This window comes from Tetranychus urticae, chromosome 1 (genome assembly GCF_039701765.1).
Source record: "Tetranychus urticae isolate SD_2017Ah chromosome 1, NJAU_TeUrti_SD_1.0, whole genome shotgun sequence".
NCBI lineage: Eukaryota > Metazoa > Arthropoda > Arachnida > Trombidiformes > Tetranychidae > Tetranychus > Tetranychus urticae.
In genome coordinates, this window is record NC_142958.1 from 1,464,171 (window position 1) to 1,490,717 (window position 26,547).

The window sequence follows — 26,547 nt, forward strand, 5'->3', positions numbered from 1 at the left end:
ACAGTGCCATTGCTGAGAGACTATTTCGTACCATTACCTTCTTGGAATCATTTGGATTTTATTTACGGCAAAGATATTTACACTTATGTTCATCAAGAAATTTTGAAAATTTTACAATCAACTTATTAAATATTTAATAATCATAAAAATAGATAATAATCAAAATTTTATGTGGTGTATCATAATCTTTAATTTCATTCAGTTTTGTTGACCAATCATAACCAATTAGTGCCAATCGCAATTGCCGGTTAAATTAAGATAACTCAATGTTTCAATTAATCTTTTGTCTTGGAAGGATTTCCGCTGCAATTTTTTTGGTCACATTTTTAAGTCCAGTTTACAAGTTTACATTTCTGGTTTGGTCAGTTTAACCTTTCAGTGACTCAAAGTAAGGTCAACCTTTGTCCACTTGTCTTTGTTGTTTACTTCTATTTAGGTATACCTTGTTTTTTATCCTTTGCTTCGTTATAATACCATAACTTTTTTTTGAAAAGATGAATACGAATGATAATGATTGCGATAAAAGTAAGTTTTAAATTTTTATAACTTGAACAATATTGAACTTTTATTTTGTTTTCTTTAGCTACAATAAGAGTGCAGTTATCGGATGCTTGCCATGATATTATTATTGATTGGTCAAAGAAATACAATGATGTGAGGAAAGAATTGTTTAGACAGGTAAATGTTACATGTAAAACAAAAATATCGCTTTTCTTTTTAACATGCAATTTGTTCCGTGTTTCCAGATGGCAGAATTCACTGGAGTACCAATAGAAAAGACTTGGGATATTGTATTAAATAGGCCACCTATTGGAAACGGTGTTTATCCTGAAGACCCTTTTGTTCATTCTGCTGGAAGCACAGCATATTTGCGTTTTGAAAACTCGTAAGTTCAATTAACATAGTATTTTGTACATGATTTAAATGCAATTGTCTCATTTATCAGGGATCAAGTACCTGAAGACAGGCCTCAAAATTACTGTGCGAAGGAAGATTTCAGATATAAATTCTTTGGAAGGGACAATTGTTTTGTTCTCAATACAAGAATGAGGATGGCAGTTACCCTGGATGAACTCTATGTTGAATATAGATTAGTTCATCGAGATTTGATTGATGAAATTGAATGCAACAATATGTTTTGTCATCATTCAAGTAACAGAGCTTTTTTGGATAAACAAGCAAAAATAATGAATTCAAATATTGAATCATATCTAAGAGATCAGCCTCGTCCAGTTCCTGATATTATAGACGGAATTTATATCCTTGACAACGAAATGCATGACATTGTCTTTACTAGAAAAAGAGAGATTCTTGCAGATTTGAATATTGGACAATATTTTGATGTATATTGCAAGTTATCTTATTCACGTGCAAGACCTCGTATCTACTGGCCGAATCGTGGTTAAAAGATGGTTTCATTTTCAGTAAATTTTGTTTGTCACAGATTTAATTCAATTTACCTCTGTCATGTTAACAGCGGAAATGATTTCATATCAACTGAAATCGATAAAAATGCCAATAAATCATTAATAAACGAAATTGAATGTCATTTTGTCATATGGTAACAGCCTTTAATATTGATTGTTGAATCGATTATTCAATGTATATAACATGGCACATTAATTTGCAAAATTTTGATTATTATCTATTTTTATGATTATTAAATATTTAATAAGTTGATTGTAAAATTTTCAAAATTTCTTGATGAACATAAGTGTAAATATCTTTGCCGTAAATAAAATCCAAATGATTCCAAGAAGGTAATGGTACGAAATAGTCTCTCAGCAATGGCACTGTAAATTGAAGTAAAAGAGTGTATTTAATAGACAGAAATTATAATAACTTCAACCGGTCTTACCTTTGATAGTGTCGATAAGACGTGCTACATCTTTGTTATCACCTAACTGATCACTTTTTAAGTAAATTAGTGCAATTTGTGTCGAATTGATTTGTGTGAGGGGACATTTGGGTTGACTAGCTGACGAATTTTTAACCTTCATTTGTAACCTGTTATCCAGTTTCAAAGAGTCGTGTTCATCAGCCTATCGCGGTATTGTTCAACCTGAATCTGAAGACAAACGAATAATTAGTGCGACTTGGGCTAAAGATGAGGATATCAGTCGATTTCTCAAAGATTTACCTAATTGGCCTGGTGCTCAAAAACCTTATCGTGAAGTTCGTGGTCGAAACTTGGCTGCTATTGGTTCCTCCATGACATTTGATGAATCTCCTGAAGTTATTAGGCTTAGAAATAAAAAGGAATCTGAAATTTTGGCCAGTAATTTGACACAAGACACTCTTATTCCTAGCCATGAGATTCTTTCAGATGTTTCACAGCTCAAATCACTTGGTCAACTTCAAGAAAGTCTTGAATGGCTTGCTAGTCATATTTTCTCACTAGCAACTAGTTTATCTAAATCTCAAAATGACTCTAACCTTTTGAAGGCTCAACTTATGCCCAGTGGTCAATCAAGTCAGCAAAAACATCAGATTGATGTTGTAAATTTAGCTGACGTTTCGATTGCTGCCCTCAATCAGATTGGACGAGAATTTGAAGAGTTATCTGAAACTTGTTTACTTGTTCTTCATCTTGAAGTTCGAGTTCATTGTTTCTACTATCTTTTAAGAGTTACAAAGGGAAACTTTGCTCCTGGAATCGATGCTCAAGAACCTGATGTTGAAGTTGTCCAGTTAAATAAAGATCTGTCCAGCGTTGATGAAGCACTTAGCCTGTCATTACAACAATGGAAATTAAAGTATGTTTTTGAAGGTGTCTCTCACCTTGTGGCCACAATTTTAATCAACAGTGCTTCTTCAATCGATCGAATCAACCACAATGGAGTTAAAAAAATGTGCCGCAACATTTTCGCCATTCAACAAAATTTAACCAGCATCACAATGAGTCGAGAAGTTGCTCTAGATTATGCCAGACAATATTTTGAGCTTTTCTATTCATCACCCGAAGAAATTCTTGCCCTAATTGAGGAAAGAGGACCACAATTTCAAGCCCAGGAATATGTTAGTGCTATCGAGCTTCTCCATCGAAGCAGTCCAGGTCGAGATCCAAATAAACTTAAAGCAAACAAGCAAAGGCTGGCAGAGATTCTGGATGAAGCTGCTGTTTCAGTTTAATTGTTTTTTGATCTTTATAATCTATTGCTGTATATCTGTTTATAATATAATATTTTACTATTAATCTTCAATTCGTTGAAATTGTTTTCTTTTGTAATTTTGGTTACAATAAAACTACAGTCATTGAATTAGGATATTATCATGATATTATTACATGTTTACATGGTGAAATATATTTTAAATTATAAACTAATTTCATTATTCAAAGTGAGAATGACCACACTAATTGAGACCGCAATTAACTTATTCTCCAATTATAATTGTTTTATATCAATGAACATTGCCTATCTCATTTAACAAGATCATTAACTGACCAACTGCCAGGTTAAGGATTGTAACCGATGAGGCTGTTTCCTTATCAGTTACAGTAACATCAACCTCATTATTTAAGCTCCATCATTATCCATAATAATACCCATTTCCTAAATTGTAATCCTTCTATCACTTTAACCTGTTGATTGTGTAAAATGTGAATTTTACACAGCTATGAATACGATTGCAATGGTTGGTGTAAAATATAAAAACAATGAATATGAAAAATAAAAATTTGAGAAATTAATAAGTGATTAGAGCTTATAGAGTGTTAAATCGTTTCATTCTGCTTTCCCTTAACACAATTAAATCAATGGGTAATTGAGTAACAGCTATTTGATTATATTTTAATGAAACAACTAACCTTTGCTGAAATGAAAAAAAAACGTAAAATGGTTTGGTTGAATTCAAGTCAAAATTGATTAAGGCCTTTAACAATTTGAATGATGAATCTTTGCTCATTTTAAATTGTTAATCAGTTTTGATTCTACAGGGAGAAAGCAATTCATTAGATGTTTATCAATAGTTAGAGACTTTGACCATAATTTAGATTGCTCAACTCTAAATTGCATGTAACCAAGATCAACATAAACTAATTTCTTTGTTTAAATTCAAGATAATGACTCTAATAGGTGCCACAAATTACTTCCCAATCATTAAATTTACCTTAATGATGATGTTTATTAAAATGTTCATCATCAACAAGTAAACTTAAACAGTTAATCAACACCCAAACTACCTAAAATTCAACCTTAAATTTTAATTAATAGGTAGACATAATTTTTACAATTGTCCATTTCTGGATGATTCATTCCAAGCCCAATAAACCAGCCGTTAAATTGTCTTATAAAAATAATTCTCCTTCATAATAAGCTCAATTGAAGTACAGTAAACGTGAACGTAAAGTGCTCGAGTTAAAAGTTTCTGCAAGTTCTGTTGAAAATGAATAAAGTGGTTTCTTTTGTGCTCTTCTTGTCCATCTTTCTGACTCCTGGCCATACCATACTCTTTAGAGTACCAATACCTCATCAGCTTGGGAACATCATCGACTTACTTGCACCAATTCACATAAGGATTTCAACTGATAATCTCAAGCATCCGCCGTAAGTACTAACAACATCCTCTATCCAATGACACCTCTCTCATTCAAACCCCTTTTCAGGCTTTACGTTTACTTATCAAGTAAGAAATATTTTACATGCCATTAGTGGTTAGGTCGTAATAAGATGAGACTATTTTATCCAGTTTCCTATTGAATTGTTTTTATCTCTAGAAACTTAATATGATCGAGATGACGATACCTAAAAATTAACTCAAGTGTCACCATTTTTGTATTTTAATTTCAAAGCTATTTCTAACTTTAATTGCAGAGTGATTCGATTCCCCTTGCTTGATCTAATCAGTAGAGGGCAAATTTTCAACAAACCTGGTATTCACCACCTGATTCATGGTCCTGGTATTCCTTGGTAAATCCCTAATGACTTGGAAATCAAAATTTCCAACTAGTCAATGTTTGTCACTTTTTCACATAGTTGACAATATTTGCAATCAGTTTATATTAAATTTTTGATTGCCTCAATGAAATGATTATATTTTAATATATTTGTAAATCAAATTTATTGTTGAATGTTTAAACGAATTTAAAAAAGCAAGTTGATTTCAAAAGGTTTATATTAAAATTCAATGATTTTTTCCTTCTTGTAAATTGATCATAAATATTTCACCGGTTAAATCAGCAAACGTTCAATCGATTGTGTCAAGTTATGAATTAAATTGAAGATTGATGCTATTGTACTAGGTTTTGGATAAATAATTCATCCATTTCTTCCCACTCCTCATCGTCTCCATCCTCAATCTCATCTTGGATAACTCCTTCAAAAAGTTTGGCATAACAAGGAGACTTTGTGTCTCGAAAATGTAAATATGGAAAATCGCTTCGCAATTTACTTAAACATAACCAGCAAAAGTTAGCATTGCATCTAAAACAATGAATCTTGTTGCATCCATCAATCTTTTCGATAGAAAAGAAACAATTTGGACATTGTTTGCTTTTTTCTTTTAACCACAATCGACTCATAAACTCAGTTAATTGTTGAGTCAAAAATTGTTTGCCATAAAGCTTTTCTAAGCTTCTTTTTTGCTCAGCAGATCCTGTTTCATATTCACGAAGGACAAACTCTTTTTCCTTTTCGTCTGCAAAATCCTTACACGGGGAAACTCCATGGTAAGATGATTTGCATGATGAGCAAAAGGCAAAATCACAATATGGACAAAGAATCAGTTTATTTGTGTCTGGATTTTGTTGTTCAGTAATGATAGGTTTTAAGCAAAATTTTCTGGGACAATAAATAACTCCGTCAAATTTGCCAATTGCTGAGCTCAAGAGTATTGAATCATATTTACGATATAAATCGGGTTTAACTAGAGCTTTAACAAGCTCAGGTTGTGCAGAGGCATCACAATCATCAGCTGGACACACTAACGAGTAAACTTGACCGTCAGCTATGCATGTTTCAAGATACGTTTTTATACAGGATTCACAAAAATAATGATCACAGCCCAATGAAACGGTTTCAGAACCAAAGAATGACATAAAACAAATTTCACAGTCAATTTTAGAGTTTGAAAAGCTTTCTTTTTTCCTTGCTACATCGTATTGTTTGATTCTATCCAGCAATTGGTCTCCGAGGTAAATTGTTGTGGCTCTTTTATCGTAAAATTTGCACCCATTAGCATTGGACAGGTGCTTTGAACGTGAAGGTGAACATGGTTCAGAGGAACGTTGTAATTCGGTGATATCCAAGTTTGATTGAATTTCGAGAAAAGAAATGAGATCATGAAGAAGAAAGTCAAACCACAGATATAAAATTTCACCCTTTGTTTCCAGCCACAAATGATCCAGATGTTCACAAATTTTGGAAACATCAGCAGGACCAAGCCAATCACATGAAATTAGGAATCGAGGTGGGCACGTAGATGGATATTTGTCAGGAAGTTCAAATCTAAATTCAAGTGGAGGTAAATAGTTGACTTGAAGAGTTCCAATACATTTATCATTGATGAACTTTCTAGCTGGGCCTAAGCAATCGCCGGTTTGTTTTTTATATGATCCAGAGTAGGTAATAGTTAAAGGTGGATTTGGGATAACTGGGCTGGCCAAGAAAACACCTCGACGACAATCCTCATCTAGCATAAGGTCATCGCTCTCAAAAATACTTTTTATAGCAAGAATTTCATCCTTTTGAGCAGCCAATTCATTCATAATGAAATAATCAAAAAAATAATAACAATTCGTTGGCAAAACGATAACAAAAAAGTGAGTAAATATTACTTTCTTTCAATCACAGATGTCTTGTAACTTGACATGAACATATGATGGTTGGAATTCAAGAATTTAAGTGTCTTTTTGTTACATGTTTATACAAAACGCCATCTATTGATATTGTTTGGATAGAAATTAGATTTTATTTCGTTCAAATGACATTTTTAGATGTATAAAATAGATTCAAGGATATATTAAGTAGGAATCGAGATACTGTTACAATTTGGATGCATAAAATTAAAGTCTAGAGTTTGCAATCCTCTGTTAATCATAATGTAGAGCTGTGATTAATTGCTCAAAGTTATTAAAAATCTATCATTTTCATTATCAACCAAAAGATGCGCATGTTTGAGGCTCTTAATTTTATTTTTCTTGATTGTAGACTAAATAAATGAAAATGGCGTCAAACTTGGAACAATCAAGCTGAATCAAAGTCCAAAACAAAGAAACACATTCACTATAAAAACGTTTTAAATCTTTAAAACAAATAAATAAACAAATCAACAAATCTCAGACAAGATAATCAACTGAAAGATTTCATTGCCTTGCTTTAGATTAAAATAAAGTTAATTTGCAATGTAAACAACTCGATGCAACTTGAATTTCATTATTTTCATGGTAAAATTTTTTCTTTGATTGATTTTGATACAGATTTATGAAATACGCACAGATTTAGGTAAAACATTGATTTTGGACTATTATTGTTCTCAAATTCGTTGACTACATTTTGATAAGACTTTAAGCACGAAATGAAAATAAATATTTTAAATTATAATACTTTTTAAATTGGTTTGCAAATTTATAAATCGCGACAAAAAGGAGTAAATGGTATCGCCATCTATTAGCCATTCCATTTTTGTTTACATTTATTTACGATTTTTTACAATTCATGTATTAATTCCGCAATTGATTTGCAATTTGCTTTTGTTGACTGTTTCTGTCCTATATTGTTCTAAATTTAATCAATTTCTAAACCACTCAACTACAATCAACCACTTATATCAATCGATTCAACGTGTGAGTAATATTTAAGATAATTTTTTTCTACACTGCTAATTTTGTTGATGTTTTTCCTTCATCTCTGATTTATTTGCCTTACTGTCTTTTTTGTTTAGCCTCACTTTCTCGCAATCAAAGATGTCTACTAGCGACTGGGATACAGTTACCGTTCTTAGGAAACGACCACAGAAGCCAGCTTCAATGAAAACAAGTAAGGCAATAAATGCTGCTCAAAAACAAGGAATACCTATTGAGACATCAAAGAAATTCAATGCTGCTACAAACAAACAGCATGGAACCACCTTGAATACCGCAAAACTTGACCGAGAGACTGAAAATCTCCACCATGATACAGTTCCCCTTGATGTTGGTAAATTGATTCAGAAGGCACGTCAAGATAAAGGTTGGACCCAGAAAGATCTTGCAACCAAAATTTGTGAAAAAGTTCAAGTTGTAACTGAATATGAGAACGGTAAAGCCATTCCAAATCAACAGGTTCTCGCTAAAATGGAAAGAAACCTCGGCATGAAGCTCAGAGGAAAGGAAAAAGGCCAACCACTTAGCAAGAAATAATAATCAACTAAATAAAGAACGAAAATTAAATGAATCTGCAAATAATGAATATTGATACATTATAATGGATCAAAATGATTAAGCTGAAAATTTCTGATTCACTGATTCAATAAAATTGTTTTTTAAGACAAGAAATTAGTAAATTCTGGCTGTGGAAAATATGATTTATAAAAGTAATGGAAGGTGTGCTGGGAAAATAGTGAAGGATAAAAATCCCTTCATAAAGTGTGGGGCGATGTAGTTAAGGAAAGTTATCTTAAAAGTAGTGGTGGATGATTTGGTGAATAAGGTGGGTTTGGTTGGTGGAAAAAAGCTGGGCACATAACTTGTAAATTTTTCGAACAGGTTGTTTTATTTTCATTTTATTTGATGTCAATGTTTTATACAATCAAATTGGGCTGATGAGATACAGATGAGTTAAGCAATTACATTTGTGAGAATTTGAAAATAAGCTTTAATGTCGCCTTTTATGTTTATGTTTATGATCTCGAGATCTTTTCCTGTCACTGGGTGAGCGATGGGAACGATGACGTTTGCGTCTATCGTTAGACCTGGATCTTTCACGTGATCGTTCTCGAGATCTTTCGCGTGATCTTTCGCGTGATCTTTCTCGAGATCTATCTCTAGATCGGTTCCTTGACCTAGCTCCTGATCTATCTAATGACCGTCTCGGGGACTTTAGCCTGTATTTATCCAGTGAACGATCTCTACCTCTACTTGGCGACGAATCGCGAGTAAAATCACGAGATCTACTTTTAGAATCATCATAAGTCCTACGTGAAAAATCTTCTCTGCTACGAGATCGACTTCTATGACGATTAACACCACTTTTGTATTGTCTTTTTTTATTGTGGTAGTTATAATCATCGTCATCTTCATGGCTTCTTTGTTTATTATCATTATCATTATATCTTTCGCTTTCTTCTTCGCCGTCACCGTAAACTTCACCATCCTCGTAATTATCACCATTTTTCGACCAATTACCTTGATCATGTTCATGGAGTTTAGTTTCAATATCCTTCTGGATAGGTACGGGTATCCTTGGGAATAACGTTGAAAACCATTCTAGTTTTACTAACAAGTGTCTACACATTTGACCAATAGTCATTTTCTGGCCCCCACCAGCTTTGGCATCAAATTCCTCAGTGTCTTCTAGATAAGGAGAGAGCCATTCCCATAATGATTCAGGAGGCTGGGTGTATCGAATATACATTAGTCCAATTGCTCGAATGTAAGGTGAATCCTTGTGCTTAATAAGGCCCATTACCTGCTTCCTAGTTAAACGAAGGGTGAACAATTTATAAAGAATACAAAAAGGAGTTGAAACAATACCACCGGCTCCTACTCCCCGGACAGATCCACACATTCCAGTTTGTCCACCCATCTTAACAAAGAAAGAGATTATTAAAATTATGATCAATGCGTTTATACAGTCAAACAATTAACATACCCTTCGGGATCCTTTTTCCCATGGTTCCATGTGCTTGACCTGAGTCCATATTTCATCAATGACTTCATGGTATGTTTTCAAGGCGTACAAATTGACCTTAAAGTAGGGACTGTTTTTAATATTGGTTAAAAGTAAAGGATTTAGATTCATAGTCCTCTCATTTCCCCAAAAAGGTAAGACATTACTAGCTTTTAAACCTTTTTTTGATTGTTGTGGTAAGCCTTGACTCACAATATCATTCGATTCTTCAGAGCCTTGAGCCTGCGATACAAAGTAAAAAACATGATTAATAGTTGCTTCATAAAACCTTAGTGATAATTTTACTTCTCATTTCAATTTTTCTAGTATTAAAAATTCAGAATAGAGATAGACAACAAAAGTCGAACTGACTTACCTCATTATAATTGTTTATGGCATTGGCGGTTAGATTGTTCATCATCATATAATCCATGGTTTCATAAGTTGCACTCGATGCATCAACAGGAATCATTGTTGAACCATCATTTTGCATCATCACTGGAGTCTGGATCATGTTAAGATTAATGAAAGAAATTTTAATACAAATTTAAATCAAATCGCACAAATTAGAATGAAACAATTAACAAAAATTAAACAAACATTACCAAAAAAAAGTAAACTAAGGTAACAACTTGTAGCCTTCTGTTGCCACTTGCAAGTTACCAGCTGCACTATAGAACCTCAGTATTCAATCCTGATCTTTAAATGCACAGAACAATAATAGATGGCGCTGACACCTACTTAAAATTGAGTTTGTAACTTCATTTGATTTTGATTTTAATTAGTAAATTGAAATTAAGTTTTGTTTGATAACAAATTTTGATTTTCTCTTTATTTTGTCTCTATCTCTGCATCGAATTGCATCACATAATTCAACCAGTGGATATTCTGTTGATATTTTAGAGTGGTTCCATTAAATGAATCAATTGAAGCATTTGTAAATTCTGAGGTTTTAACTATTTATTATTAGTACGTATTATATTTGATAGTATAAAGCATGCAACCAGAAATTTCAGTGATGATATCAAACCATGTATAGCCAATAACCAAAATCTAATGATTGGTGAAGGAATGATGATTGCAGGTGCAACTAATCTCGAAATATCGAGGCTCAAAATTTTGAGGTCAATGGCCAAAATCAAGAGAACTGTTAATAAATTGAAAAAAGTGTTCGGTCGTTTGCACCAACAATTTATATCGACAAATAATAAGTTTCAGCTGAAATTTTTGGTTTTCAAAGCCAAGAATTGGGTTTGCATTGGGTTAGTCCTTGTGTAAAAACTGTTGAGATATGAAACGTAAACATTACAATTTTGATACAATAATAGCTCTTATTTTACATCATATTAACACTTACAATCATCTGATTGTTAAGCTTACAGTTTAACAAATATTTAAAATTAAAACGAATGCAAAAAGAAAAAGAAAATTAATTAAAAACTTTATTTAAGTCAAGTTTATTTTAGGTTTGAAGAAGTGCTAAAAGTCTCAAAAAACAAAAATTTTGCTTAAAATTTACAATAAAACACAATGCTATGTATTACAGGTTATTAACATTAGGAACTTAATCATCATGGTTGATTGTAGTTGATTGCACGTTTCTACGTGATTCAAGTAACCAAGACAATCAAAATTCAAGTCAATTTTGATTCACATTTGTAAAATGAAAACAATTTAAAAGGCAAAACAAGGTAAAAATGAAATTCGAGTTCAATTGGTTTCTCTCTAATAAAATACGTAAACCAAATATATTCACTTTTTTCAGCTATTAACAGTAGATAGCAATTTAGTTTGATGATTATATTATTGGTATTAAGAAAGTAAACAATTAATATGCTGATAGTAGATTGGCATGTTAACGTTTAATGTTTATTATTGGTAGTCAACTTGAATAAGATACTGATACAGGTATGAAAAGTGAATTGATTTGTTGCTTCCCTTAATTAACATTATTCGAAATAAAATTAAAATTAACAAAAATGGCTTCAAGTGATAGCTTCATTGGACTCAACAATTTAAACTTAGGATAACCCAGGATAAATGGTGAGATAGATTAACAGAAAGATCAGGTGATTAGGTTAAGTGATTTTTCAATATTAACAATTTTATAAAATGTTTGTTACAAAAATATTTATAAATAAATTTATTGTAACGCATCCAAATCACTATCAACATCACCATCAACATCATAATCATCATCATTAAAAAAGCCTTCAGCTAATTTCTTTCTTCACTGTTAAGCCTTTACTTTCCATGCTAAATAAGATTTGTGTTTTGCTCATAATTAGCAGCTCGATTTGAACATTGAAGAGTTAATTTTTTGGCCTTTTCATGTTCATGATGCTATATGGTTATCACAATTATCTCAATTAGTTGATCAATCTGTATTTTACAGACAAAGCCCTTCCCTGGCCTGATACACTAACCCATATTTGATCCTTTATTTTATTTAATACTTTGGCTTTTTGTTGTTGCTCCTGTTGTTTAACACTTCCCATTAAATGATTGATGTTAGTCAAATTAGATGATATGTCGATCATCGTCATTATTGATCAACAGTCTAACCAAAAACAATTTAACCTGATCTAAGATCGGTAATCAGTTACATAATTTTGAAATGTAAAGGTAAAATTATTCAAATTGAAAAATGCGACAAGAGTAATCATTAAAAATCTAAATGAGATTATTAATCAAATGATTGCCCATTATAATGTTTTCATGCAAATTGTCCTTCATTTTGTCTTCAGGTTGTTTCGTATAATTATTAGATTAATGACTTTTGTTGGAGAAATTTTAAATTGTCAGCGTTAATCAACATGATTGATCTTAATTTTGTTTTGTAACCACATCCGAGTGCATTTTAACCAAACATGACCATACATGCATATTTAAATGATTAACGATGATTTCTGTTTCTGCAGACAATCAATTTTTGTTTCCATCTTCCAAAAGGCTGAGCTTTGTTTGAATATAAATGGCTTGAGAAAGTATTGAATCATCAAATCGATTGAATTATTGACTACACAGATTCAGTTAGTATGAAGACAGCAAATATTAATGGAAAGTTTCTTTCAATTGGTTTACTTATTCATCAATATTTCCAGAATGGGCTTGAAAGAAACGCCATTGCACCGTTGCTGCCTCTTCCATTGCCTTTCATTTGCCTTTGGTGTAATTAATTGACTTTGGTGTGATTATAATATTTGTACAGTTGATCAGTTTGATTATTAACGGCGTTAAACTTGTTTAAATAACTTTTGAAGACCAAAAAAGATTGGGTTGCAATCCAAAGGTGGACCAAAGGCTGTAAAGAGAGAGAGAAGGAAAAGCTTTTAAATTTTCTTCAAAATAGAAACTAGGTGAGAGAAATAAAGATGATGGGATGACTGATGATAAGGATGATGAGGATGGCGAGAAGTATAAAATGTAGACCCACCCTGAATGCAAATTATCCGTGAAAAACAAATGCGCCTACTGAGAGGTTTGTTTGTAAAGTTATTATTTCATCTTCCTATTGCTTCGTTGTACTCCTTGATTCTTGTTGAACGCAACTATTTTGTATTATTTCCCTTCTTTAATTTTTCCAGTTGACATTTCATTGGAATGACTAAAGAAAAAAAGGGAGAAAAGAAAGGAAATCGTTAGAAATGTTAACCAGAGGAAAAAAAGGTTTTCAGTCGGGGAATGAATGGTAATGGTCTTACCATGATTGCGCTAAAGTGTCAAGGTGTATCCAAGATATTGAGTTACTCTGTGAAAGTTAAAACCGCTCAATTATATTCAAGTGAAGCATTTATGCGCTCATATTTTTGTTGCTCAGTCTTTGCTGACTTAAAAATTAAATACTACCCAAAACTAATTTTTACTGGTTACTACTGTACACAAAACATGACTACATATATTTATATTTACCTCACAATGTTTTTTCTTGTTCCTCCTTTCTCATCCTCATCATCTTTTACTTTTTTCACAATCTTTTTCTCTTTCTGTTCTCTCTTTTTGGGAAGGTAAGATGTTTGGAGAAAGAAAGAGAAACAAGATAAGTTGATGATGAAGTAAAAGAAGTTTAGAAGTAATTAAACGGTCTTTTCATCATTAGAAGATTATGGTTACAGGCTCATACATAATCAGCTAGATTGTAATAATAATAGGAATGACTCTCTTGAAAACAGGCTGGAAATGATGGTGAGGAGAAGGAGGATCATGATGTTGATGATAAAAGACCTTGAATGGTTCATTGATGGACACATGATAGTAACAGACCAGATTATCAATTGAATAGACTAAAGAGAAAGAAGGAAATAAAACAATAGTAACAAAAATTATAAATAATGACAATCAAAAGATGAGAAGAGGTTAAATTTTGAAAAAAAGTATTTACCAGGAATAGAATATTGTTTGAAGATAATGCATGAATGGAATTAGTATGCTGATCAATTTATAATCATTATTGCTGGTGATAAAGCTGTAAGGTATAAGACATCCAAGATAATACATATTGCCATCAAGGTAGACTATTGACCTGTTTGAATAGAGAAAAATATTTTATAAGAAGAATGGAACATAATTCTTGCTCAAAGTCAGACTCTATTTGCTATTCGTTTACTCAATTACTTAAATAATTATTTCATTAATAATCTTAAAATAAAAGTAAACCATAAAAAAGTATTGAATTGAAATGAGGAAAGGAAAAAATATTAAACGGAACGAGAATCGGATAAAACAAAGAAAGGTTAAGTATGGTGGGATAAACGGCAAGGAAGAAGGTAATAAAAAGAGGAACATACTTAAATTTTTTTTATCAGGCAAGGCGGGAGAAGATCATAAATCTATGAAAGAAAGTGTGTGAGATAAAAAGAAAGAGATGATGAGGGAAGACAGAAAAGATGATGAGAAAAAGAGAGTTGAACATAAAGAAGTTGATAGAGCCTAATCTATTTTGCCAAAAAACACAAAAAAAGACAAAGAAATTGAAAATGTTGGTTCTCCATTACCATTTAGCAGGTTTCTCTAGTCCCTCAGCTTTTGCACCACTTTGTTTTGTTTGACCATTCAAATTCAGCAAACGTACTTGAAACGCTCATATTAGCTTTTTAACATACTTTTCTGTAACCATTAAGATAATATCTTTTGTCCATCCCACAGTCACAAGTCAATCTTGGGAATCGAGGTGTCATATCATAAGACGCTCATTCAAACCTTGAAAAGATGAAAAAAACGTTTAGTCAAAACAAGAATCAATGTTGAGTTATACTGAGTCCTCAGTTGATATCATTAATTTTAAGTTAATTAGTGGTTTTAAAACGTCTACCTTTGTTGCCAACGAGAGTATCTTCAATAAATGTCTATTTATCGATTACATATGTATTTTAATATGGAATAGACAACATTGCTCTGTAGCTGGAGGAAAAGATTGTATGAGTTGTTAACCAATGAATATGATATGGTGTAACACAACCATGAACAAAGACTGTGTAGTTCAAGCTATTCAAGTTGGTTCTGGTTGGAAACGAAGAAAATCATTTTTCATACCTTGTTGCTTGATTTTATCCATTCCACTCGATATTTTAAAGAATGTGTTGTAATACTCTTGCAGGATAATTTCAGTAATCAGATAAAATAAAAAAGGTAGATTAATAAACGAGGTTAGAGATGTGCGATTATACCCAAAAGATCGATCTTTATCGATTATTTTCGTTGAAATTGCGTCATCACCGATAATCGTTTTTTCAGGAACCAAAAAAACATGTTTGACCAACTCAGGTTTGTTTTGTTGGGGCGCCACTTGAATGAAGTGAGCGAGCTTTCCTGATGTTTTGGATTGAATCAAAGAGTAACATTTAGACTCTCTCTTTCTCTCTTTTTTTATTTTGGATGTTGTTCAGTTATTCAATGTTTTGATCGTAAAAATTCAAGTAACAAGATAAATTAACTGTCCATTTACGGATTACACCAAATTGTGTGACTTTTGTGATTATTGGAGAGGGAAAGGCTATCAAGGTAATGTATTTTCCTATCTCTTTTTTTCTGCTTTTTTACTTTATGTTCATTTAGATTGGAAATAGAGAAAAAAAAGAATTACAACTCATAAGCTTGTTGTTGTTGTTTCTCTCCCTCTCTTTCTTTCCTCTTTCCTTCTCTCTCAATCTTCTGTCTTTTTTATCATCTCTTTCTTTATCCTCAGTCTGTTTTGTCTTTCTTTGTGCTCAATTTTTGTTTTTACTCCATTTTTCTTCTTGCTTTGGAATATTCATATGTATATAAATATATCACCCTCTTTGGTTGTACTCTGTTGAGTTTGTTTTTATTACCTTTTTCCTCTCTCCTTCTCTTATCGTTATTTTAGAATATATTGGGAAAAGGGAGAAAGTAATGAAAAATAACTATATTTGAAAAGAGAACGCAACCAAAACAACATAAATTGCTCCTGTGGAGGAGATAAAGAGGATGACCACCACATCAACTCTTGTTGAAACGGTTTCGATTGATTATGAAGATTTCACTGAAGGTTTCCTCACCTGTGGTACCTGTTTAAATACTTATGACGCTGGTCAACACGCACCTAAACTGTTAACATGTAGCCATACTTTGTGTAAAATGTGCTTGGAATCTATCTGTAGTCAACCCGGAGTACCAGAGATTGGCTCATTTAGGTGTCCAATCTGTCGTGAACTAATCCATCTGCCCAGAGAAGGTGTTATAAATTTTCCTCCCTCATTTCTGGTTAACCAGTTACTCGATCTGGTTAATCGTCAAAGGAGAGAGGTTATACCAAAGTGTTCCAGCCATGTGACCCAAGAGCTTCTCTTTTGTGAAACTTGTGACATTGTTTTCTGTCTACTTTGTAATAATGGATCTCATTCAACAATCAACTGTAAACATACTGTAAGTTAACAAGATTCTGAAACAATTTTACCGTTACTATATCTTTCATTATCTTCTTTTCAGAGAGGCTTCTCTCTTACAGCATTACTGCTTAAACCTCAACTTATTCATTCTCTTTGTTTTCTCAATTTTGTTTGCTCATCATCTTTTCCCACTAATCTTTCTTCTTCTCTCACTCAATTTTCAATCTGTTGATCTTACTCATTCTTGTTCTTTACCTTTTGCATCTTTTTATCTTTTCCCCTCTTGATATTGCAGGTAATACCCTTTGCAGTTGCAATTAAACGTATGTCCGAAATATTGATGTACAAAGCACACCAATGCATTGCCAAATATAATGAAGCCCATGAAAACGTAACAACTGAGATCCACAAGCTTGATCAAAATGCTGAACAAGCATTTGAGGATATAAACCGTACATTTCAAGAGATTATTAATTTGGTTGAAAGGAGACGTCAAGATGTTCTTTCAATTGCGAAAAAAATGAAACAAGACAAAGTTAACATCTTAGAAAATCAATTGAGATTGATTGAAGGAGAAAAGGCTAAAATTGAAGCTGAATGTGATGATTATTCGCATCAAGTGGACTTGCGAAATATTACTAAAAAAATTGAAGAGCTTAATGAAAAAATTGACTCCATCAATGGTTTACTGGAACCTAGAGAGAATTGTTTTATTCGTTATGAACATCTTCACAATTCAGCTGTAAATTCAATTCAAACTGCAGTCAACTCTTTTGGTACTGTTCGATCAAGTAAAACATTCCCGCCTCTCTGTGAAGCCAACATAGGTAAATGTGTTGCCAAGCTTCGTACTTCTGCCAATATAATTACTTACGATTATGCTGGTTCAAGGCAAAGGTTTGGAGGAGATCCGGTTACAGCAGAGCTTCGTTGTCTTACCGATGAATCAAATGTTCCAGTTAAAATAGTGGACAAAAACGATGGTACTTATGAAGCTCAGTTTATAGCACCTAAAGGAGGAAAATATTGCCTTCTTGTGTCAATTTTTGGCCGTCCAATCAAAACTTATCCTCTTGAATTTGAGGCAACTCTTCAAATAAATCCAATCTGTATCTATGGATCCAGAGGCAATGAGCAGCACGCTTTCCTTCAACCAGTGGCAATTGCCATTAGTGAGACAAATGATCAAATTTATGTTTTAGATACAGGAAACTGTCGAGTCAAAATACTGTCCCAAAATGATTGTAATAATTCACCCTTTACCTGTGTTTCCCACATTGATGGCCTGGATCGTTCGGTTACCGGTATGGCCCTGGTTCCCGAATCGGGTACAATTCTAGTCAGTAATTGGTCTACCCGTACAATAAGTGAACTCACTGATACTGGTAAAGTTTTACGGTACTTTAGTCATCGTGATCTTCGTGAGCCAACCCATTTATGTGTCAATAGTCAGCGTGAAATTATTGTCGCTGACAATGGTGCCCAAGCAGTTTTCATTTTTCATCCGTGTGGTAAAGTCAATCGAAGATTAGTGAACAGTGCAAATGGAACCAGCAAAGCTGGTGGAATGTCTAATGTTGCAAGTGGAATAGGAAACAGTAAAGGTTTCGGTGTTATTGGAGCTATTACCATGGGACCTGACGATGAGATTATTGTTGCCGAGTCAAGGATTAAAATTTACTCAAAAGATGGATCAACTTTATTACGAGAGATTGCCTCCGATTCTTGGGGTAAAGGTGATACTTACGGTGGACTGTGTTATGATAAAAAGGGTCACCTTTTAGCAACCAAATCGGAACGAGGCAAAGTTTATGTGCAAGTGTATGATTATTATTCTGGTCATTTGAAGTTAACAATTGACAGTATGGATGCTAAACTAAAAAGAGCCAGTGGATTAGCAACAACTAATGATTATCATGTGATTGTAGTCGATCTCGGTAATGATTGCATAAAAAAATATCGATACCATTAATATGTAAATGATGGCTCATGAATCGAGCAAGATTGACAGATAAAGAAACACAACAGACTTCATTCAAATAGCACAATTGCTTAATCCTGTCATCAATGCCACCGGTATTAATATGTTTCTTTACTCTCATTACCATTACCATTCGCACATCCACCATCATCCAAACGACTTATTACTTATTATCGCCTCTTTTTTTGCATTTTTTCATTGTCATCATTTTCAACACCAAATTATTAGGAATCTTTCGCAAATTCCCATAAACATCTAAAACAAAAATAAAATATTAACATAAACGCATTAAATTCTAATGAATTGATTAAATTAAATATAAATAAAAAAAGAAAATATTGAATATCAAAATTATACAACAATTTCTTGAAAAATAATAATTTCAGCTCTCTAAATCACAAGGTTACAGAAAGCGGAAGGTATAATTGGCTTAAACTGATCCGTTGTACAAAAACAATTATATTTCCCAAAATAAGTTAATTTTCTGATTCTTGAAACTTTGATCTCAATTTCCTCGAAAACTGTCGATGAATTCAGTTGTTATGCCCTTAAAAACTCAAAAAGTATCTTAACTCAAAAGTCAAAGTTTTTGACAAACTTCTTTAAGCTTTTCAGCTCAAATTCATTTTAATCATCTGAGTAGTTCATTCTAAGTTTAGCTCTTTTGCATCTTTACCGAAAGATTGGCCAAATGAATACACAATTCTTGGATTTTTGTTTGATTTTCGTTCACTTGAAGTGTTTTTTTAAAAAACTTTTAATTACAATAAACTATCTAACTTTTTACAACCTTTCTTGATAAAGAATCGTTTCTTTTGATGAATTTTAATTACATTTGATTAATGATTTTGTGTCGATTTAACAAAAAATGTTCAGTATCAATAGTAACAATAAATGAGTCTTTGGACAATGATTGCGACGTTTGTAACAATGAACTTGACTATTAAGGCACCGTACGGTGAGAGGTCCAAATTTTGCAAAATTATGAAAAAAAGAAGACAGAAGATTGAACTTGGGTCAAGTCAAAGGTTCCTTTAGCCGGAACAGCTTTAAAAAGATTCAAAACATCAGAGGCAATTTCAGGATTTGAGGCAATTTTTTCAATCTGAGGTGTATATCGAGCTACCATGAATTTAGAAAGATCTCCTAAAATGTCCACAGAATGAAGAGCAATAAATTTTTGTCGACAAACAACATTCATAACATCAATATTGCATGGATGTGTCCAATAAGAATCATGAATTGCTGCAAAATTAAGTCCAAGTCTTTCGCATTCCAAAGCAGTTAACATCATATGACTAGAGTCCAGAGAATGGATAAAATTCGGTGGGAAAGCGTTCCGTTGTTTAATCATATTTGGAATGCTGAATAAAGAATCACAAAACAGTTTGATTAAATATTATTCAAAGTAATGGCAAATGCAAAAAAAACTTACAATTTTTTACGGAAAATTAAATCTAATTCTTTCTGACTGGCCTGCAATAAATAAATAAACAATGAGTTGAAGACTGGAAATAGATTAATCAGTTAACACTGAATACTCACTTTACTAGCAAAATAAGGTTGAACGACGGGAAATCCAAGAGGAGTTCGCCATTCCATGGGTAGTCCTAAATTTTTGCTGACTAATTTAGCGCATCGAGTAAACCAATTTTGAATTTCTTGAGTAGCTTCGAACATTGTCGCAATGGATTTGAAAGTTTTTTTAGTTAGATAAATAGATGCCTTCCAACGTAAATCTTCAGGAAAGTCGTCGATTTCCTTTAATTGTTTGTGAATTTGATGTTTGGCACCGAAGGCAGTTACACCATAAACAAATGTCATCACTGTTTGTTTAATCACTTTGCGTTTGATTTTGCCTTGTAAGGCTTGAGCAATTACATTTCCTTGAGCAGCATCAGAAATCCTTTCTTGCTCTACCAATTCAGCGACATCTGAATAAACATCGTTAGGCTTCACACTGGCAGCCAAATTTACCGAAATAGCACCTTTTAAATCTCTTCCTAAAGCAGCATAATGTTGCAGACCGTTACAGGAGCCATCTTGGTGAACAGGAAAATGTGAAATGAAATTTATTGGATCAGGTGATCGAGAAGCTGCAACAATTTCCATGCAACAAGCCAAAACTTGCCATGGATCATCTTGTTTTGACCACCATCGACGGCCAGTGAGAGGATTATCCGCTGAATCTTCTATTTCATCAAATATTTCATTACAATATTCTAATCGAGTTTCAATGGTTTCACGTTTTTTCAAGCCTGTAAGATTGATTAAATGTATTTTTAACCAATCTAATCCTTTAGGTCCCAACGGCTTCCCTTTGGCAAATAAAAGGATGGATCTGGAGATATCATTGCCAAGGTGAGTTAGATGCGGAGGACAAGTATAAACTCGACCTCTAAAATCGATGTTATAAGGGAACCAAAATATTCTATCACGAAGCTGAATCAAAATGAAAAAAAATCAATTAAATTTACAGAAATGTATGAAGAACAAGATTGAATCTAAACTAATTACTTACGAAATTAGCTATTGACAATTTATACAAACATTCACACCATAAACTGTACATCTCTGCCTTTTCCTGTTTTATCCTACCTCGTTTTTGCACTATTAAAAATCTTTCCTGATTTGTTCTGGCTCTGTGAATGAAAATTTTCGCACAAAAATTATTAATGCGTTTAAATTCGTTGTGTTTTACTTACTCAACAAAACTAGGAAGGGTTGGCATTTTAGAATCATGAAGAGGAATATCCAAGCTGAGATCACCGCATTCACGAAAAAGCTCTATGAGAATATCCAAGATCTAGAAAATGAGTCGATAAATTAACAAAAATTATTGAATTGGCAAAAATTGAATGATTTAACTTTTACCTTTGTATTAATTTTCCAAGCAACCATTGATAAGGCATTTAAAGAATCAAAAATAGGTAAAATGTTATGTCGAGATGCAAGATCAAGACTTATGGATGAGTCTTCATCACTTCCAACCGGACGGATGAAATCAGATTCACTGAGTAAATATCCTCCATTTTGTATTGATACCCATGGAGTTGGAGGGACTAGCATTGGCAATAAGCTTGTCTGAAATGCTATTTCATCAGTTTCGAAAGTTTGATAGAAAGCTCGGAAGATTTTATTTACTCGAATCTCTTCTTGAGTGTGACTTTCATTATTACCATAAATGGTAAAAAAAACTGGCAATTTTGTTCGAACCTTTGATTTGGGTGAGATGAATTTTGAATCAAATTTGATTTCACTGATTATTATATCAAAGAAAAATCTTCCAATTGAATTTAGCAAGCTATCCGTTAAATGAAAGTCACTGAAATCTGGACTGATATTTCCACCATCCCGTTCAATTAAATGATTTATGTAATCTCGAGGTTTATATTTTCCCAGTTTTGATGAATCTTGATAATAATCTAATAGATCTTTATAATAATCCAACCATTCTGCATAGTAAAGAGTCTTCAAGAACCCGTAATACTTATTGGCAAATCTTTTGCCAATATCTCGACAAAGAAAGTTGATTGGAGGACTGTAACCACTGTTATAACGAAGAAAATCAAAAAACGAATCCATAATTATATCAACATAGTCATCAATTTTCATGGCACTCAAATAGGGCACGATATTAATTCCGTGTTCAAATTGTAGACGAGTTTTGAGAATCTTTAACTTTTCTTGAAAGCCTGTGTGAACGACTTCTCTCCATTCATGTGTACAGTTTTCCCAAGCACTACGATTTTTATCACTTTTAATGGATTTATCGATGAAAACCGATTTAATCAGGACTTTTCCTCGACGCTCATGGCTCAATTGCTCCAAATACCAAGGTTTAATTGATTGTTTATATTCATCTGGGATAACTTCATAATTGGTTCGGTTGAGTTTATCAAAATCTTTGAGAAGATCACACGGGTAATGTGTTGTACTTTTACTTTTGACGAACTTAACAGATGGTAAAAGTTGGTGAAATTTATCTTCAATTTTTTTACGCTCAGTCAAAGTTAAACTTGATTCTGTGATTAGATTTTCCAATTTATAACCAGTGGCTTCAATTGTTCTCAGCAGATTGTTTAACTCAATCAGATCTATATTATCTTGATTAATAAGACCCAGCAAAATACCTGCATATGTATTCATATCGGGGATGATTCCATAGTGTCTCATAGACTTGACAAGATGTTTGATTTGTTTAATATCTCCTTTGGCTGCCCATCCTCTGATCATCAAATTGTAAATAGAGAGATCAACCGGATTGAAATTTTTATCGCTTTTGAATTTGAAACGATAAAAGGTGAAACTTTTTTGAGCTTGTTCAATCATGTTTGCATTTATACAAGCAAATAAGTACGATTTCAATGTTGTCCGTAGATGATTTTCAGCTAAACTTTTGTCACCTTTTCTCTTTGTTGGCAATTTTTTTTCAACATAAGTGGCAGCCATTTCTTTTAAAGATGATAGTAATTCACCTTCCTCCTCGTCATTTAACTCACTACTATGGGTCAGGTTTTGGTCAATACCATCGATATCTTCTATGACATTGTTGAAGGTTTTCTCGATCGACTCGATCTTCTCAAATAGTAAATTATCCTCCTGAATTTCAAGAACAAAATAATTAGAGTTGAATTCAAAACATTATAAATTATTGTAATCTTTAAACTTACCAAATCATTAGATGGAGTAGACACTTGTTTCTTAGGAATAGCATTGGTTTCCTGAGAAGAAAATTGCCTGACAAACCGTGTAACTACTTTAGATTCAATTAAATTACGACGAAATAATAAACGTAACATGGTTATCAAAACGATGACTACAGCTGATTACCACATGTGGTTACGAGATTTTTTGCATTTGTCTGTTTGACTCAAAATTATTAGTCATTCATGATTTCAGAGTCATTTCATTTCAGTCATGAGTCATCAATAGAAACTTCTAATCACTGGATTTAATTAAACAAACTGTGAAATTCCAATTAAGATAGAAATAACAAATACATATAACAGTTTAAACATGCTGAAGAACTGAACGGCCATGTTTGTTTTTGTTTACATCAAAGAACTCAAAGCAGCCTCTAGGTGGTGTTGTTGGTTCATGACAAGTTGATGTAAATTGCTTGGCTTCATTTTTGTTATTAGTGATTAAAAGATTGACGAAAAGAAGCCAACAATCAATTGTCAAACAATGAGCCGAACCGATCGAAGTGCTGAAAATGTTAAACGTTTACGAGAAGCCTTTAGACAAGAATACTTAACTAACCCAGGTAAGTTCAATCCAATCATTTTAATTCATCAGTATTATTCAATTGAGTCTAAGAAAAGAAACAGAAGATGACATCGACCTGACCCATTAATTTGACCTTATTCAATCTTCTTCCTATCAATAAACTGCTGTCAATATTAATGAGGGCCAAAAATTTCATTAAGTAATTCGTTTATTTGTTTGTTTTGTTTTATCTTTCAACCATAGACCTTTACTATGATCAAGATTATCAAAAGCTAGAAACAGATGATTGGTATGTGAAACGGTTCTTCTTGGCACGCAATCGAAATGAAACAGCAGCCCTTCAAATGATCATTGAGGCTATGAAATGGCGAAAACACTACAAAATCAGAGAATTTCGTGATCAGCATTTTTCCATGGAGTTTTACAAGATTGGTACTTTGTTCATTTATGAATGTGATCTAGATGGTTACTTAACGGTTTACATTAGAGTTAAAATGCATCTCAAAGTACCTGAGTTAAATGATCATTGCCAGAAATTTTTAATTCATGTTCTAAACAAGGCAGATATTTTGACTAGAGGTAATGGTATTGGTATAGTTTTTGACGTTACTGGTGCTAGCTACGGTAACTTGGATCTGGACTACATGAAATTTCTAATCAACATCGGAGCAAACTATTTTCCCGTCGGTGTAAAATATATTTTAGTGGTTAACGTTCCTTGGACATTTAATGCTTTCAGACGAGCCGCCCTTTCTTTTTTACCTTCATCTTGGTTTGGTTTGATTAAATTTGCTAATGGAAAAGAAATTTTCAATTTCATCGACAAATCATCAGTTCCTGATTATTTAGGCGGAACCTGTAAACGTAGTTACCGAGCCATACCTCCTGGTTGTCGATCTATGTCTCAAGTACTTACTGAATTAGGCTACACCCAAGAAGACATTGATAATATTTCCTCAAAATTCTCTAACGTATTGGAAGAGGCTTCGAAATCATTGGAAATTGAAGATTACGTTAATCCAAACCCAGATTTCTGGGACTCGTGCGATGATGAAAATGAGACTAAAGATGGAAGTATCACGGACCTAGAATCAACAGATTCAAACAATAAATGTTTGATTATCAATACGTCCACAAGTATAAGATTTAGATATGATTACCGTGACCGAGCTTATGGAGCTACTTTAATGATGTCTAATCCATTAGAATCTCCTGTTGCCTTCAGAATTAAGTCGACAAATCCATCAAAATACACTGTTAGTCCAAGTTTCGGAATAATCTCACCAAAGAAAACAATGACTGTTACTATTAAATTTAATCAAGACTCTGGATCTGCAATTGTAAATGACAAATTTTTAATACTTGGCTTGCCCATCAACAGACCTCGGTTAACAGCTGAAGATTTTTACAAAATCTGGATTCAGCAAAAAAGTAAAATATATTCAATCAAATTGTTGCCTATTTTGGAATCCGAACAAGCTTATGATGGTATCAACGATGAAGATGATGATTTTGTTGATAACAAGATACGGCAAAGATTTGCTCAAAATAAGAAAACTCTAATCAATGGTAATTTAAAAAGCGGCAATAACAACCAATTTGATCAACATATTAATCCATTAACAGAAAAGGTTGATACATTGGTTAATCAGCAAAAAAAGACTTGGCTATTTCTTGTTGTTATTATTTTTCTCTATTTTATTTTCTTGTTTTGCGTTTTGTTTTTATCTGATTCGGTTCATTTTCTTCGATTTTTTCGATCAGTCAGCTATTCAATGTTAATGGCCAATTCAACTGACAAATCCTTTGAAAGTTTCATCTAATGCTAATTTTAGTCAACAATTCAATCTACAAGTTGACTTAAAAAAATCATCATTTGTTCAAAGTTATTGCAATTAAACATTGTGACTGTGAATATACAAAAAAAAATGAGTCTCTCTGTGTAAATAGAGGCACATTTTTTTCATTTTATTATTTAACTTTAATTGTTATGTTATATGAAATATGAATACTCTATTTTCAATACTGTTTACAAATTAAAACTCAATGTTTTTCCACAGCAATTTGAATCAGGAGAAGTCCAATTTATTTTCTTGAATAAGATTTATCAATGAAAAGACAAACTCTATCTTCCTTTGCCCTTAAACATAACTCAATGATGGACGGAATTGCGGCCAAAAGTATTTTGAATGCAAAGTAATGGATATAACAATTTAACTCTAGTGTTTTATTAATTAGCCGTTAATTGTTCAAGTTGATACTCAGTTGCATTAAGCTTAACCAAGTTAATGGATATAATGAAAGCAACAATGATATTTAAAAATGTATTAATAGCAACTGGAAATGTAAACTTTGTTCAAACCTGTTTAGTCAGGATGTTATCAATAAGTATTACCAATCAACAATTAATCTTTTTTTCTTGTTTTTTCATCATCAGCATCTTGAAAGTGAAGAAGAAGACGAAGAATATGAAAAATTCAAGATGATCAAGAGGAAGGCATGTCTGAATAATCTTATCAGTTTCCAATAAGAATCTTAAAGAGACAGCCTTTTAGAGTCAGTCTGTTAACTCCTTTTGCGTTTAGATGATAATCTTGTACCCATGATAACAATTTTTAATACTTATTAACTTTCCTATTGTTAGCCTTGGGGTGTTAGCAATTAAAGATTGATATTTTTC

General features: G+C 32.6%; 7 protein-coding genes and 1 long non-coding RNA gene across 9 annotated transcripts; 5 read left to right on the forward strand and 3 right to left on the reverse strand.

The window, feature by feature from the left end:
* The first annotated feature begins 221 nt into the window (after positions 1–221).
* Positions 222–1,680, forward strand: LOC149094338 (uncharacterized). Its single transcript, XM_089266536.1, has 4 exons — positions 222–525; positions 584–678; positions 747–886; positions 947–1,680. Exons 1-4 carry the CDS (start codon positions 495–497, stop codon positions 1,404–1,406), a joined length of 726 nt encoding a protein of 241 aa, XP_089122662.1. The 5' UTR covers positions 222–494; the 3' UTR covers positions 1,407–1,680.
* Positions 1,681–1,964: 284 nt separating this feature from the next.
* Positions 1,965–3,277, forward strand: LOC149094339 (exocyst complex component 4-like). Its single transcript, XM_089266534.1, has one exon. It carries the CDS (start codon positions 2,212–2,214, stop codon positions 3,130–3,132), a length of 921 nt encoding a protein of 306 aa, XP_089122660.1. The 5' UTR covers positions 1,965–2,211; the 3' UTR covers positions 3,133–3,277.
* A 1,754-nt stretch (positions 3,278–5,031) lies between these two features.
* On the reverse strand, positions 5,032–10,452 carry LOC107368424 (uncharacterized). Its single transcript, XM_015936243.3, has 4 exons — positions 10,183–10,452; positions 9,789–10,049; positions 8,796–9,722; positions 5,032–6,778 (listed from the first exon to the last, which is right to left on the reverse strand). Exons 1-4 carry the CDS (start codon positions 10,318–10,320, stop codon positions 5,231–5,233), a joined length of 2,874 nt encoding a protein of 957 aa, XP_015791729.2. The 5' UTR covers positions 10,321–10,452; the 3' UTR covers positions 5,032–5,230.
* Positions 7,639–8,473, forward strand: mbf1 (multiprotein bridging factor 1). Its single transcript, XM_015935975.3, has 2 exons — positions 7,639–7,783; positions 7,882–8,473. Exon 2 carries the CDS (start codon positions 7,904–7,906, stop codon positions 8,336–8,338), a length of 435 nt encoding a protein of 144 aa, XP_015791461.1. The 5' UTR covers positions 7,639–7,783; positions 7,882–7,903; the 3' UTR covers positions 8,339–8,473.
* Positions 10,453–11,247: 795 nt separating the features above from the next.
* On the reverse strand, positions 11,248–14,940 carry LOC107368263 (uncharacterized). Of its 2 annotated transcripts, XR_003083423.2 has the most exons (7): positions 14,801–14,940; positions 14,594–14,635; positions 14,188–14,328; positions 13,719–14,089; positions 13,511–13,557; positions 13,243–13,413; positions 11,248–13,110 (listed from the first exon to the last, which is right to left on the reverse strand). It is a non-coding gene; the product is annotated as an uncharacterized LOC107368263 (long non-coding RNA). The 2 variants fall into 2 exon arrangements; XR_016200871.1 differs by lacking the exons at positions 14,594–14,635; positions 14,801–14,940 and adding an exon at positions 14,421–14,573.
* A 727-nt stretch (positions 14,941–15,667) lies between these two features.
* LOC107368257 (tripartite motif-containing protein 2) lies at positions 15,668–18,978 on the forward strand. The gene is made up of 3 exons (XM_015936050.3): positions 15,668–15,806; positions 16,153–16,691; positions 16,950–18,978. The coding sequence occupies exons 2-3, from the start codon at positions 16,254–16,256 to the stop codon at positions 18,624–18,626; spliced, it is 2,115 nt and encodes a 704-aa protein (XP_015791536.1). The 5' UTR covers positions 15,668–15,806; positions 16,153–16,253; the 3' UTR covers positions 18,627–18,978.
* Positions 18,979–19,346: 368 nt separating this feature from the next.
* On the reverse strand, positions 19,347–23,769 carry PolrMT (mitochondrial RNA polymerase). The gene is made up of 7 exons (XM_015936049.3): positions 23,309–23,769; positions 21,510–23,237; positions 21,341–21,441; positions 21,157–21,277; positions 20,181–21,077; positions 20,071–20,111; positions 19,347–19,999 (listed from the first exon to the last, which is right to left on the reverse strand). The coding sequence occupies exons 1-7, from the start codon at positions 23,435–23,437 to the stop codon at positions 19,618–19,620; spliced, it is 3,399 nt and encodes a 1,132-aa protein (XP_015791535.1). The 5' UTR covers positions 23,438–23,769; the 3' UTR covers positions 19,347–19,617.
* A 15-nt stretch (positions 23,770–23,784) lies between these two features.
* Positions 23,785–25,930, forward strand: LOC107368258 (motile sperm domain-containing protein 2). Its single transcript, XM_015936051.3, has 2 exons — positions 23,785–23,904; positions 24,111–25,930. The coding sequence occupies exons 1-2, from the start codon at positions 23,826–23,828 to the stop codon at positions 25,688–25,690; spliced, it is 1,659 nt and encodes a 552-aa protein (XP_015791537.1). The 5' UTR covers positions 23,785–23,825; the 3' UTR covers positions 25,691–25,930.
* Positions 25,931–26,547: the final 617 nt, after the last annotated feature.

Coding starts and splice junctions, on each gene's coding strand:
- LOC149094338 (XM_089266536.1), top strand. CDS start 495: ATGAATACGAATGATAATGATTGCGATAAAA. Junction 526..583: donor TGATAATGATTGCGATAAAA/GTAAGTTTTAAA, acceptor TGTTTTCTTTAG/CTACAATAAGAGTGCAGTTA. Junction 887..946: donor TATTTGCGTTTTGAAAACTC/GTAAGTTCAATT, acceptor CTCATTTATCAG/GGATCAAGTACCTGAAGACA.
- LOC107368258 (XM_015936051.3), top strand. CDS start 23,826: ATGAGCCGAACCGATCGAAGTGCTGAAAATGTTAAACGTTTACGAGAA. Junction 23,905..24,110: donor AGAATACTTAACTAACCCAG/GTAAGTTCAATC, acceptor TTTCAACCATAG/ACCTTTACTATGATCAAGAT.
- PolrMT (XM_015936049.3), bottom strand. CDS start 23,437: ATGTTACGTTTATTATTTCGTCGTAATTTAATTGAATCTAAAGTAGTT. Junction 21,278..21,340: donor ACCCTTCCTAGTTTTGTTGA/GTAAGTAAAACA, acceptor TTTCATTCACAG/AGCCAGAACAAATCAGGAAA. Junction 20,112..20,180: donor AACCTTATTTTGCTAGTAAA/GTGAGTATTCAG, acceptor TATTTATTGCAG/GCCAGTCAGAAAGAATTAGA.
- mbf1 (XM_015935975.3), top strand. CDS start 7,904: ATGTCTACTAGCGACTGGGATACAGTTACCGTTCTTAGGAAACGACCA.
- LOC149094339 (XM_089266534.1), top strand. CDS start 2,212: ATGACATTTGATGAATCTCCTGAAGTTATTAGGCTTAGAAATAAAAAG.
- LOC107368424 (XM_015936243.3), bottom strand. CDS start 10,320: ATGATCCAGACTCCAGTGATGATGCAAAATGATGGTTCAACAATGATT. Junction 9,723..9,788: donor GGGAAAAAGGATCCCGAAGG/GTATGTTAATTG, acceptor TTCTTTGTTAAG/ATGGGTGGACAAACTGGAAT. Junction 6,779..8,795: donor ATAAACATAAAAGGCGACAT/TAAAGCTTATTT, acceptor TGTGATTGAAAG/AAAGTAATATTTACTCACTT.
- LOC107368257 (XM_015936050.3), top strand. CDS start 16,254: ATGACCACCACATCAACTCTTGTTGAAACGGTTTCGATTGATTATGAA. Junction 16,692..16,949: donor CAATCAACTGTAAACATACT/GTAAGTTAACAA, acceptor TTGATATTGCAG/GTAATACCCTTTGCAGTTGC.